General features: G+C 37.9%; 2 protein-coding genes across 3 annotated transcripts; one reads left to right on the top strand and one right to left on the bottom strand.

Annotated features, from left to right (window-relative positions):
- Positions 1-1,898: 1,898 nt before the first annotated feature.
- LOC137187997 (high choriolytic enzyme 1-like) lies at positions 1,899-7,248 on the top strand. Its single transcript, XM_067597326.1, has 9 exons — positions 1,899-1,973; positions 2,704-2,707; positions 2,867-2,944; positions 4,053-4,208; positions 4,960-5,080; positions 5,406-5,584; positions 6,286-6,367; positions 6,862-6,986; positions 7,126-7,248. Coding segments are annotated over exons 1-9 (807 nt in total). The 5' UTR covers positions 1,899-1,913; the 3' UTR covers positions 7,128-7,248.
- Positions 7,249-8,597: 1,349 nt separating this feature from the next.
- Positions 8,598-12,117, bottom strand: fadd (Fas (tnfrsf6)-associated via death domain). 2 transcript variants are annotated; one of them, XM_067597314.1, is made up of 3 exons: positions 12,003-12,117; positions 11,494-11,746; positions 8,598-9,236 (listed from the first exon to the last, which is right to left on the bottom strand). In XM_067597314.1, the coding sequence occupies exons 1-3, from the start codon at positions 12,042-12,044 to the stop codon at positions 8,959-8,961; spliced, it is 573 nt and encodes a 190-aa protein (XP_067453415.1). In that variant the 5' UTR covers positions 12,045-12,117; the 3' UTR covers positions 8,598-8,958. The 2 variants fall into 2 exon arrangements, with proteins under 2 accessions (XP_067453415.1, XP_067453410.1); XM_067597309.1 differs by having other exon boundaries at positions 11,494-12,113.
- Between the last annotated feature and the right edge of the window lie 2,587 nt (positions 12,118-14,704).

Genomic DNA, 14,704 nt, shown 5'->3' with positions numbered 1-14,704 from the left:
TATGTATGTATGTATGTATGTATGTATATATATATAAGCTGTTGACAGAATAAACATTCCCTTTGCTGCATATTTGTATGTCTGGTCTTGTCAGGTCAGGGTGGGTGTTTTCCTGCTGTGGGTGGATGGGTTTGCTGACAACAGCGTGTTGAATGTCCCACACTGATAAGAGCAGAGGAGTGGGGTTTTTTTTTCTTGTGACAGATGTTTCAGATTCAGACTGTCAGCTCTCCAACATGCAAAAGGGGATACAGTGAAACTGCAGCTCAGATAACCAGACCAGTTGACAGGATTTCAGAAATGCTGAAGTCTGAATTCCCTCAGCACAACCCCAGCCCAGTCCCTTAAGAAACTTTGGACAAGTGACCAAAATAAGTCTGTACAATGTATTAAATATTTTACCATTTTTATTTTTGTTACATACTGAGTGTAAATTAAACTCACGACACAAGCTTCACGCTTCAGAGTTCTCTCCACACTGCCAGCAACATAATTCTGCTGTAAAAAATACATATATTTCTTAAATACAAAGTACTGTGTAAAAGTTTTTACTTTTAGGTAAAGTTAGAATACTTTCAAAATAGAATAGTTTTTATTTATCAATTAATTTCATAGACAGTTCAGTAAAAAGACGAGACCTAAATGAAATCAATATCTGGTGTGAGCACACTGCCGGTCAAGCATGTTGAGATCAGGGCTCTGTGGGGGCCAGACCATCTGCAGTTCTTGTGTGGTACTGCATGTACTGTACATCATGTGTACTTGTATAGTTTAAACTCCTCCACAGCAGGGCCATAGCTGCCATTCAGGACACTGAAGATATGTCCTTGGTATATTTTTTGGGGGAATCTGGGCAGTTTGTCAACCTAGGAGGAGTAACTTTGACAAATTTAGAAAATAAGAACATGAGGTGATTTTTATGAGCTGATTCCATTATTTTAAAATTCAGTAATTTTAAATAAACATGTAAACAAAAATAATGTATGGCCAAAAGTATGTGGACTCTCCACATACTTTAGTATACTTTTGGTCTGGGCCCTCATGGTTAAGAGAAATGTTGATTCACATTTCTTATTGTTTTACCTTTTGATTTTTAAATTATACTTCCTCTTCTCCTCATCACCAGTCATAACGGATATGGCTTATTAATATTATTAAAGAAACTCAGAACTTTCTTTTGTAGTTGCATTCAGAAAGGCAGTACTGTACACACCCACCGTCACACACCTGTGACAGATGCAATGTTTCACACAGGTTGCAAAGACTGTTTGAACACTGTTGTGTTCACGCGTTTTGATATAACATGTTGCGTATTAGCTCTTGTAGAACCTGGAGCGGTATAAAAGCTCTCATTGGGTGTCAGCAAGACACTCATTCTCTCTTCAGGCTTTCAGGTAAGGACCCACACTCCAGCTTTTATATACATGTGTCATTTACAGCCTCAGTCTGGCATGTTGGATTGACATGAGGTAACATTTTTTATGACGCCCATGCCTGTAATGCATTATAAACATATTTATATATGTTTTATATAACTCATAATGTGTTATAATCTGCTTAAAACACTGTATAATTATAGTTATAAGCACTCATAAATATTCATAATACTTTATAACAATAATCATAACATTATAAAGCATTTTATAATGACTTATAAGGTCAAGTATCATAATACTTCATAATTGCTGGTCACTCACTGACATTTGTTTTGCAAGGATCATAGTGTATTACAATTTTCATAGTTGGAATACATTATAATCATTTTATAATGGATTATAATTACTATTATAATGCATTATAATGTATTATATATATTTCACTAATATAATGTTTTCCCGAAACTCACTCTGAAGACTAAAATGATTGAAATTTTGACTTCCCGTCTTCCTCCTCCTCTCAGGTCTGTTGTAGCCATGTTGGTTTTCTCTTGGTCTGTTGTGGCCCTGCTGCTGGTGTCCTCTTCCTGGGCTGAGGTAAAAAATACTATAAACCACCACATCTCACCTATAGGACATGAGGCCTAGGTCAAACAGAAATGGAATATCATAAATGTAAATGTTAATGTGGAAAAATGGGGGACAAGGGAGGACAATTAAAATGAACTACTAGAGATAATCAGCCCATTAAATCTTAAATTGTTATTAAAACCCCAACCAAACCACTACTGTACCTATAGGCTGAAAATTAACCCTTTCATTTTCAATGAAATAAATAATTATTAAATAAATATTCACATGAATAAACTGAGTACACTTTACAAGTGAACCAACCAAAACTTTTGAAATAATTAATTAAACTCAACTTATTATTATAAAATGTCTTACATTCTTATTTTCGTTCTGTTTTATTAGTGTTGGTCACTGTTCATGACAGTGGTGTTATCACTAGTCATCGTCTCCTCACCTTTCATCCAATCACATACCTCCAGCCAGTCATGAGCAAGCAAACTACCAGATCTAACCAGTTAGCTCCTCTTAGCTAGAGCAATCACCAAGTTAAAGTAATTCTGAATTAACCAATTAGCTTACCAGGGTGACTCAAGCTACTTATCTAGCCAGCTAATTAGCTAGGCTGGGCTGTGAGCTTGGATTATTACTCAGCCTCAAAGTGAAAACCTGGTGTTAGCTGACTTGAATTAGGTCTTTGTGGATGTTTTGATGATGATGATTTTGCTCTTTTCCATGTCTCTCTGGATGAGTACAGGAAGGTAAGAAACCTGGTTTATTTCTTATTTCCTTTTCATAAGGAATATGTTATAATTGATGTCTGTGGAATTCCATTTGTAGTTGAAGTGATTCTGATGTCACTAGCATATCTGTTCAGAGTAATGATGTGCATACAATTTAATATACACTGTGTTGTGCAGACATTGCTTCCATTGAGGAGGACACATCCAGGGAGCTTTCTGTGAGTGAACTGCTGGAGAGAGCCAACAGAGACCGCTGTAAGTAGAGCTTCCCATAACTTAACTAAGTAGTTTTACTTGCCTTTAGTTACCATTCTACATTTTAAAAATGTCACAGAATAAAAGTTTTTTTTTTTTTTTTTTTTTACAACACAACACATAAAGTGAGACTATGTAACTTTTGATAAGCAGTTGTTACTGTGACCACGAGTGACAAATACAGGAAAATGTGAAATGCTAAAACATAGTGTAACAGTAGCACAGGATGAATGATGAAGTCAACAAACTGATTGAGCAGTATGCAGCAATGTCTATGTGTATTAGTACTAATGTACTGAATGAGCAAGGGTACGTTTGTTTGTTTGTTTCTAAGAGGAAGAATGTGCTATTTCCCTGTTCAAAATTTATATAGCCTCACTTTAAACATGACTGAACAGTTGTACACAATACAGTGATAGCAGTACACTGTTTATTATCTGTTCAAGAGAAGACAAGTCTACCAGTATTTTTATCATACATTGAGCATATTTGGATATCAGCAGAAGTGTGATGGTATTATCATTTGCCTCGATGCAATTTTTGTGTCCAGCATTGTTTTTCACTTTCCCACTATGAAGAAAAAGCAGGCATCTTCAAATCTACAAATGATAAGAGTCAGTATCTATGTATCTACTAAAGGAATGAATCTCTGTATGTATGTCCTTCATGTATCTCATGAACCATTCATTCAATCGACTCCACACTTGGTGGGTGTATGGCTGGGGAACAATGTCAAATTTGGTGCAATTTGGACATGTGATATGTTTAATATTAATAACCATTGAATAAACCAGTGATCAGCAAGCCGCTCCGCTCTGTGCAGGGGCTTCAGGGCGGAGCTTCAGGGCTCTGCTGACTGACTCCCACATGTCAAGGAGAGAGCAGAGACGAGGCGTGACACGAGTCAGAGAAAAGTGCTCTAAAAAGAGAAAAGTGGATGGTGAAAACAGAGCTTTTAATCAAGAATGGACATTCTTACCCCATGTCAAGACAAAAAGCGTAGCATTAGCAGTAGTTTAGCAGATCAGCAGCAGCGTGTGACTACACAGGAGGCGTTCAGGTAAATTTCTGAGCGTAGGTCACATCCAAACTTGTGTTGGACTTGCAGACCCTGACATTGATGAGCCCACCCTGATCGGAGGAGACATCGCTATCAAGTCTGAGGCAGACAGAAACGCTGACCCCTGCACCTCCCGCGGCTGCCTGTGGTTGAAGTGGTCTGATGGCAAAGTCTACATCCCTTACTACATCGCCAACCACTACTGTAAGCATTGATTGTTTTATTTAGATGGACAGATACATCCTGTTCACTACACAGACTAATGTCACATATCACTGCTTTTATAGTCACAACTAACTTGTTTTTAATACTCATTTTGAGAAACAATTTCCCTATATTTACATTTTTGCACATCCATTACTGCAACTATAATTTTCTATGCTGAGTACATTTACTTTTTATATAGTGCATTCTCTTGTAATATAATACATACAATAGATTTTGAATGCAGGGCTTTAAGTTGACTCCACATCAGCAGATGAATGTGAAAACAGCCCTCTAGTGTCAAATTCTGCACAGTGAAACTCAAACACTCAAGCTTTAAACATCCAAGTAAAGTAACAATAAGCAAAACACATTTTTGAGTGGAGTGGGACTTTAAATTAAGAATTCAACACAGAAAAAAAATAAAACACAACTCGACTCTGCTACTGCACTTATTTCACCTCTTACTGTTACACTCACAACTGTCCCCTGTAAAACAACAGCAGGTAGGAACTAAAATGACCCTGAGGCAAGACATGAATCACCTAAATGTAAAAAGATATAAATGATAATGAAATGATTACTAATTGAGTAATAATAATGATACTTAAGTCTGCAACAGTACTATGTACTATCAGTTACACAACATGAATGAGCGAGGTAAACTTAAGTAATTCAAGTAAACTAAGATGTAATATGTACATTAACTAAGGTTACAGATGTTCTCAACATCCCATATTTGTCCTGTCAGCCTCCCGAGAAAGGTCCATCATCACTCGTGGACTGGAGTCTTTCTCTGCAGTGTCCTGCATCCGTTTCAGACCCTACCAGGACGGCGATAGTGAGTGGCTGAGCATTGAGTCGAGGAGCGGGTAAGGCTCTGGCCGTATGGCTTTCTACACAACGGCAGGGTTTAAACCATGCATGTTGGAGTTCTCCGAGTTGTTATTTGTAATTGTACACCCTCAACCAGCCTTGAGCCTCACTGTTACGCAGATAAAACCTCTGACGTAAATAAATACTTGAGAATAACAAAGAAATTCAGAATATTCATGTTTGAATAGAGATTTGAGAGAATGCAACATAATGACCTGCATACTTGTTACATTGTTGTGCTTTAAAAATCCTTGTAGAACAACACTTCATAATTCTACATGTATGATTTCTAAAATCTGCTTTATGTTTATGTGTTCACAGCTGCTACTCCTTTGTGGGTCGTCAGGGTGGTAGTCAGACCGTGTCTCTGAGCCGCCAGGGCTGTCTGTACCACAGCACCGTCCAGCACGAGCTGCTCCACGCCCTCGGCTTCAACCATGAACAGACTCGCTCCGACAGGGACAGCTACATCAGGGTGTACTGGGAAAACATCATCAATGGTTAGACTCACACACTCTCTCAGTTTCACCCTCTATTACATGACTTGTATTTGACATGACAAGTATTTCTAAAGTAAAGGCAGAAATAGCCTCACTGTTTGAAAAGAGAGAAAAAATAATCACTGTTTTCTGGCTGTTTCATTAAACAGGAGCCCAGTGAAAAAACATTTAAGAGGGAGCTCTGAAGCTATAGACTCAAACAGTAAACGTAAAGGGGTGGAGGCCTGGGTGGGACTGAGGCAGTTGACTGTAATAGGCTGAGACATAATATCTGCTTAACAGAGCAACGATTCTCAAAAGCCAGAGTATTTTCCCTCAGGTTGACCACAGTCAGTGGCTGTTAATAGAACTGCTGCTTCCAGGCTTCATCACTCAACCGTGTTTGTATAAAGAGCTGAATTTAACCATGCATGCAACCTACAGTCAGCTTAACAGGCCTTCATTGTATCATATAAGGTCATGAATGCAATGTGCGTGACAACATGAAAATAGGCATTTGTATAATTATTTATTGATATTGAAAGTTCATTTTTTGCAGGCCAGATTTAACATTTGTCAAACGTGTGAAAAACTACTGGTGCTTTAGCTTAACGCATTAAGTTAATCTTTGTACAACTTTTTACAATCCTCTCACTCTGCATACTTAAATTTGAAAGTGTAAATGTGTGATTTTACATGTATATTTTCTCTCATCTCTGCAGACATGAAGCACAACTTCAACAAGATTAACACTCTGAACCAGGGGACTATTTATGACTACAACTCTGTCATGCAATATGAGAAGTATGGATAACTTCATGTTTGTGTCATCTACTATATTTGAAACACTTTCATTTATCTTTCACTTCCCCTGCAACTTCATACAGGTACTTGCTATCAGTGTCTGATAGCAATTAATATTACACAAGATACGACTAGCAGCTTAGTTAGATTCAACGGTTGATTTCAGGTAATTCCACTGCCTGTACAAGACGTCCTTTATCACATGATAAGTGACTCTGGGGGAGCAACACGACTAATATGACTCCGCTTTTAATGGAATAGTTACGCAATTTGGGAATTACACTAATTCGCTTTCTTGCCAAGAGAGAGATGAGAAGATCAATACCATAGAGCGATATCGATCTTCTCATCTATCTCTCAGCAAAAAAGTAGTTAAGCACAGTTTGTAAAACATCAAAATATTATATAACAATTATCACATCACACTTGTCCCCTTTCAGGCAATTAAACCCAAACTCAACCTGCACTGAACTGCTGTTTCTATGATTCTCTAGGTACGCCTTCTCCAAGAACAACCGTCCCACTATGTTGCCCATTCCCAACAACAACGTGCCTTTTGGCCAGGCCACCCAGATGAGCAAGAATGACATTGATAGACTGAACAGGCTCTATAAGTGCTGTGAGTATACTATAAGCTGACCAGACTGAACACAAATACATAAAGCACAGACACAACATTGTTTGAATATTCTATGAGTCCCACTTATGCAGTGTCTATCAAAAATGTTTCCTCCTAATGACATGCATTTCTTCTGCAGAAACTGCATGTCACCTTTGACCTGCCGCCCTGATGACATCACAGCTTGCTGATGAAGGAGATGAGGATGTGGGCCAGATTTAACTGATGGATTGTCCTGTAAAAATAAACATGCAAACTTTGACTTGCTGCTTTACTCTTCAATGAAATGGCAAAGAAAACAGACACATTATACAATCTGGTGATGTTACTGAGATAATGAATTTCAAATAACAGCCTTATTATATTTCCATGTCACATCAGAAATCATCAACAGGCTTCATTCAGCTAATTTCCTTGTGTGATTATCGTTCCTACTCATGTTATTCTGAGTCAGAAAACAAAATAGTTTGACATTTTGGAAAATAAGCTATTACATTTTCTGGCTGGGAGTTTGATGAGAAAATCAATACCACTCTCTTATCTGTCCTTTAAAGTCCCACTTCACTCAAAAATGTTTTTCTTCTTGTTCCTATAGTTGGATGTTTGAGCCTCACTGTGCAGAATGATGTCTGTGCAGAGTTTCAAACTAGGAAGCTGTTTTCACATTCATCTGCCGAAGCTTTCTCTGTGCTCACCAAAAATCTGATTTTAATGCATGTACCTTCAAGCATGATTTGTGACATCACAACTAGTTTGGATCCAATCGTGGTCCAGTATTCAAGTCTCCAGTACACATACACTAATAATGGACTTTGTGTCCAACTGTTAAACTTCTGGAATCTATGAATATTTGCATATTCATAGATTCTGGAGTTCTTAATGCGGGGGGAGTAGATGTGATTTTAAGGATTTTAATGAGGTAATCATGTTAGACACAAATTATTATTCAAAGTAGAGCATATTATATATACATTGTAGAAAAGTCTGGAGGGGATCTTTAAAATATGAAGCTACAGCCAGGAGGCGATTAGCTTAGCTTAGCAAGAGGACTGGAACCGGGAAACAGCAAGCCTGGCTCTGTCCAACTGTTACAAAACCTGCCAACCAGCACTTCTAAAGCTCACTAATTAACACAACCATTCTTGGTTGTTTAATCCTTACAAACATTAGTGGGTGGACTTTCTTACCTTTTAAAAGAGCTAGACTAGCTGTTTTTTGGTTTCCAGTGCTAAGTTAAGCTAGCCAACTGCTGGCTGTAGCCTCATATTTAACAGATACAGTGCTATGGAATAAATGTATTTCCCAAAAAGTTCAACCATTTCTTTAAATATCTCATGATCTATAGAAACAAAGTCCAGTACAGGGATACTAATAAAAATCACTACCTCTGCTTTAAATATCATTTTCACATGAGTTTTAAATGGTTGTACAGTATTGCACACTGAAGACTTTTTATTTTGGCAGCCAGGTCCTCTAACACTTTTTTTCCCTTGAAGTCTAAAAAAACAGTTCATAGTTTGACCTCCACCTTCTCTCACAAAAGCAGAAAGACTCGACTTCCAATAACACTGATGACATTAAATTGGAAAGTATGAATGAACATGGCACATGTAGATAAGATTTGTATTTTAATACAGTATGGTACAAAAACTGATTTCTTGGCCAACCTGTACAACAAATATCTCTCTATAACAGGCAGAAGTGTTTGTTAGTGGTGTTGGATGCTGACATGTCAATACTAGCTAAAAGTCAAGGACAACTTGGATTGAAAAGAAACATCAGTTCAGCTCTTTATGAACACTTATCTTTCTAGTGCATATTTTATGATAGACAGAAAGTTGAGGGTAAATCCCCAACAAAGCTGATTTTTCTTTTTTTGCAACATTTAATAAATCTACCAATAATTTCCCTGATATTGTAGTTGATTTCTTTACTGTAAAGCTTTCATTTCTGTTCCAAAGCTTTATCTCCATCAAGATCCAGAATTTGCAAGTCTGTCCTCCAATTTATCAGCAGTGAGGTTGTGCTGACAACCCCTCAGGGCTTCAATCAGCTCCTTTGTCTGGGCCTGGGCTCCTCGACTCTTTCTCCACTCCTTCAGCAGCTCAATCACCGTCTCCTCCAGGTCTGTGGGATGCTTCAGGGAGATGGACTCCAGCTTCACTTCACTAAAACCCAGTTTGCGGCCCAGCTTACGCCAATTCCTCCCGAGAGTCTCTGCAATCAACTGTGTGGCGATCTCCAGTTTGGCTGAAAAAAGAAGGGGAAAAATAGAGGGTTTAGAGAAAGAAATGTTTTGGGACAAAATTAACTTTGAAACAAAGAATTGTTAGGCAAAGCATAAAAAGCAACTATTCAAACACCCTCCCCAGGCAAACAGTGGCATTTAGCAGTCAACAGTGAAAAGTGGGAACAGGCCAAAGCTAATTTAGCTCATCCAACTTCCCCTCTGGAGTTCCAAGTAGGTTTTTGCAGATGGTAGTCAGCTGTTCCAAGCAGATCAGAAAGCTACAAATCAACAGCTTAACATTAAACTGTAGGTAAACCATAGCAACAATACTGATGATCCATGCTACATTATCAGTTAGCTCACTGGTTAAGGTAATCTCACCATTAGTTAAACTGAGTACAAACACTAAAAACTGAAGCCTCTTTTGTCCTTTGCCCGTGTTGGCTGCACATTTTACAAGACCTCCATAAGGCCTGTCCAGCTTCCCAGACAACCTCCAATATTTGAAGCTACATTAATCAGTATAAAAGGGTTCATAAATCTTTCTACTGCCCTCTGATTGGCTGATCGACAACAACAAGAGGCTACAGCTCCTGTGCCATTTGAGGAAACTGTGGTGGTATCATACTGACAAGAGTTGCACTAAGAAGAGAGAGCAGGCTAATCTAGGAGTGCCAGATGAACTCCTCTGTTAAAAGAAATGTTTTGTTCACTTTTCCACTCCCGGTGCCTCGCCTCTACAGGTTCATCTGTGGTGGGGCTACATAGTCTGTGTACGACACAGCTTTAGCTTTATTTGGCTAATGTTACTTCACTGTCTTAGGTGTGTTAGGCTATGTCGTTTTAGTTTGCAAAGCAAGTATTGCCCCCAACCCAACTGCAGCTCTCATACACAGAAGACCCAGAGATATTTAATGTACTACTATGTTAAGAGAAGAAAAAGCAGCAAATCTACATGACTTACTGAACAACACATACTGTGAAGTTCAGACAAAAAAACTGTATCTAAGTTAAACTGACTGTCAGCTCAGCTAGCAGTGCTTCAGAATATTTCATCTCAAAGATAATATGTTAGAATTCTGATAGCTGATGTTTGTCCAGCTTTGTTGTCAGTCATGAGTATTGTTAAAAAATATCTACTGAGTGGACTGTATGGAGATGACAAGGAGAAAAGAAATAAGGGAAAGACTTTCACAGATTATGTTTGCATTGGCTGCTGACATTAAACGTATTAGAATGTAATTGCTATGCATGCATGTTTTCAGCTGAAGCAGTTCTGTTCCAGTTACACAATAAAGGCACCTGTAAATACTGAATCTTGTCAAGACATGGAAGAACAGCCACATAAGGAATTAACACTGCTATGGTGCAACTGGGCGTTCCCAGTGTATACAGCACATTCCATGGCAAGTTCACAGTGATATTGCGACATGGGCCTTTCACAGTAATCAGAGACACACTAGAGGCTGGATCTCTGCAGATTTACACATCAAACTATGATATTTATTGAAAATAATGAACATACTGATATTAAGACTACATCTACCAGTCTACAGTGACTACATGTTGATACCAGGATATACAAATGTATACAGCTGTCAGAGCAAACAACAAATTCAGTTGAAGAACAGATTTCTTTGACTGATTTTGCTCAGTGCATTGTCCACTTCCCTGAACTTAAAGGGACATTCCACCCAATTTACAAGTCAAAGTCAAATTATGTGTCATGATGAGTGTGTGAAAACAGATATGATGTCATAGTCAGCTGATCTTAGCTTGGGCTCAGAGACAAGAAAATCCTAACAGAAAACTTGCATTACAGACAGAGTCTGAGGATCTGAGGGGCAAATGAAGACACCCTATTGCATTATGGGAAATGTAGAATCCAGTGTTTTTGGATGTTGACCTATACTAGGGACTAAAAGTTAAGCTATCTCGGCCTCTGATGCCTAAAAACAATTCCAGCACATTATCATGATGAAGATCATATGATGGAACATTTTAGAGGTCACTGGGCAGCAGTAACAAAAATATCTCCATAACTTTATTCTCAATAATAATAATAATAATAATAATAATAATAATAATAATAATAATAATTATTATTATTATTATTATTATTATTATTATCGTTAGTAGTAGTATAGTTAGTAGTAGTAGTAGGGCCTAGTATTAGTAGTATTAATAGTAGTATTATACTAGTAGCAGTAGTGGCCTGTCGTTTCCTTGAAACAGCAGCAGTTCCTTGAACACCTGCTCTGCGGGTTCATACTGTACCTCTCTCTGCTTCGTCCGGCTGATCGTCGGAATATTCAGACAGACTCTCAAAGCTGTTTAATTTCTCCGACAGATCGGGTCGTTTAATCCCGTCGAGGAGGTCGGACAGAGGCTTCGTGTTGTCGGCTGACAGTTTGCATCTCTCCCCCAGGACCTGAAACAGTCTGTGTCCGCTGTCGATCTTTTCCAGGTCTTTTTTTCCGATCACGTCTCGACACAGAAACTTCAGCTTGTCCAGCTCGTCCGGGGACAGCTGGTTGGAAATATCCAGTAAGATTTTGTTAAACTGTGAAGAGCTCATGTCTCCGACAGAGACTGTACCTTCTCTGAAAGTTCTTGCTGTGTGAACGGTCTGAACTAGGAAATAATTCAGTTTTACTTTCACTTCCGTCTCTCTGTGTGGCTGTTAGTGCACAGGGTGCTTTTCATCTGGCTAATTTCTGCTTCCTCCAGTGTTCTTCCTCCAGATCTCACGAGTGAAACCTTTCTACGAAGCAAGTTCAACATACCTGGGATATCTTTTCGTTAGTTGGCTTCACTGAGCCTACCATTGGCCGTCCAGATAACCAGTGGTACGAAACTGGTTATCAACCAGCTCAGTCAACTCTGAGGTATCCAGCTACGAGCGCGTTCACGTGAAAGAGGCAGGGTTGTTAATTAGCAGTGACATCATCGGTGATACAAAGAACCTGCGGAAAACTTCTGTGAAAGTGAAATATAAACAATAGTCTGTAATCATACAACAGAATAAGAATATGGACAAACACTAGAAATGATTTCCAAATATTAAAAGTAGGCTGCGGCTTAAAATACATGTAGGAATTATTATATATAACTTTAGAAACCATTCTGAATATGTCACATAAAAAAAGAAAGTTAAAAGTAATGTCAGACTGTTTCTGCTACCGAAGCAAAGAGTGGAAAAGCAGTTAATGACTGCTGAGTCTATCTGATTGTAATGTTGTATTTATAATCATGAGAGCCAATTAACAGTGTGTGGATTATTTTTCTTATAAAAGTTAAGCTATTGTTTTTATTTCCAGTTATCATCACACAGTTATCTGATGTTATTCTGAGCTGCAGTGATGGAATGAGAGTGTAAAATCATCCGCACTGTCAGCTGTCACTCTGGGGATAAAATCAACTTTGCACAATTAAAATGCAGCTAAAATCATCATCATGTGTTTAGTGTCGTAAATGACGTCTCTGTATGTTAGAAGCTCTGTTGTAAAACCAGAGTGGAAAAAGAAAGCCTGGAACAATGAAATGTTTCTACTGACCTATAAAAATATATATTGCTCTTTTTTATTTGCTTTATTTTATTTATTTTATTTGTCACATTTGTAAACTCAAGACTTTTGTCCATTTCCATTCAATTTTTGAAATGGACATGAGAGAGGAGGCTCCCGGAGGAGCTTAGAGCAACCACACATGTATCCTCTGCGGAAGTTTTTTTTTTTTTTTTTTTTTTACCGGATGGCAACATCCCTTTGATCAAATGTGTTTATTGATTGGTTACTGATTGGTCAGCTGATCTGACAGTCAAGCTGTTGTTGTAATACAGCAGTTCAGGAAAACTACCTGTGGAACAGGAATGATGGCACCTACTTTTCATATTTATTCATAAAATAAAAATGACCGAGTCATGAATAAATCATAAACACTCTTGTAACTTTATTATTTTCTTCATGAGCCAAAAGACTTCTTCTTTCCTCGTCTCCGTTTCAGGAAAATATGACGTCACACAGCTGCAGTCTCCTATAAAATCATCCTGAGCCTGAAAAACACATCAGACTTTCACAAACTAAATACGCAACATTTTTATTTAAACATATTCTGCATGTTACAGCTGTTTCTGATGCTCTTTTTCGTTGGTTCTGTTCTTTCAGTAATTAACGAATTTAAATGGTCTATTTCAGACGCTGCTATAGATCTATAATCAAATGATAAAACATTTGAACAGTTATTGGGTGTTTTCTCTCCAGCTATCACTACATAGCAATTATCAAGTAACACTTTAAAGTCTTAAATAATTGTACATGAATTTTAAGTTTAAACTGTTAATTTACAAGTTCTACATATTAATCGCAGACTTCTACAAATGTCTTACATCCTTGCTGGGAGCAGCTGAGACATGAGTGAGGAAAGCGAGGAGACATGTTAGCCAGATGAAAAGCACCCACAGCCTCTCTCTTTCTGCACACACGTTTCTGTGAAATTCCTGGAGAGCTGCTCATATTCCAGGTGTGGATCCAGGATAAAAAATATAGCATATAACTTTGTAACTTCACCTAAGCTTAAGCTCATGGAACTCCACTGCAAATTCACATTTCTCTGACAGATGTGGTCTGACACAGATGTGATAAACTCACTCTGATAGATGTTTTATGTCATGGTTTGATAGTAATTCAGTCAGTACAGTCTGGTTGAGTGTCTTGTTATCATCAGCTGCATTAGGTCTTAGCTGCAACGCATGAAGGGAAAGCAGTGCCAGGGCATGTACAGTATATTTGGGGAAGGCACCTTCACAGTGAACTTGCAAGTGAACTGCAACCTGTGAGAAAGTTTATTTTACTGCAACATGATGTTAGCGGCCTGTACTGAACACTAATGCAATTATTACTACATCGTTTAAAAACTAAAAATATTAAATCTTTAAAATCTAAAAAATAACAAAAATGTGAGTAAGTCTAGCAGTGATACTTTTTATGGACGCCACGAGGAGATGTTTCAGCTGCAAATTAGACAGTACTCAAGAAAAAGTACTTTCAGAAACTGTTAATGCATTTGTTATAATGTAAGTACCTGGTCCATTTCTAATGACAGTAAACTCGTTTTACGAGTAAAATCGTTTCTGCAAAGGAACCTACTGTAACATACTGTATAAATGTAGTGTGAGCAAAAAGTTCAATATTTCCCTCTTAAATGTTGCAGACAGAAGTGTGAAGTTGCATGCAAAATGAAAATACTCAATTCTGGTATCTCAATATTATACTTTTATTAATGTACTGGAATAACAGTACTTTTGTTACTTTTCACCTCTGTTAGAATGAACGTAGCCAGTGTCAGATAGATTAAAAACAAACAAACATCAGTACAGTCAGTATAATGCAAATCTTTGTTTTTGAGCATTAAAGGAACATGATAAACCTGGTGCCTACGGGGTACCTGACAAGGTACAGTGCCATCTTGTGGCCTTATGGGGAATTGC

This window comes from Thunnus thynnus, chromosome 1 (assembly GCF_963924715.1).
Source record: "Thunnus thynnus chromosome 1, fThuThy2.1, whole genome shotgun sequence".
NCBI lineage: Eukaryota > Metazoa > Chordata > Actinopteri > Scombriformes > Scombridae > Thunnus > Thunnus thynnus.
The sequence above is the reverse complement of the archived record's forward strand: the minus strand, read 5'-3'. Positions and strand labels throughout refer to the sequence as shown.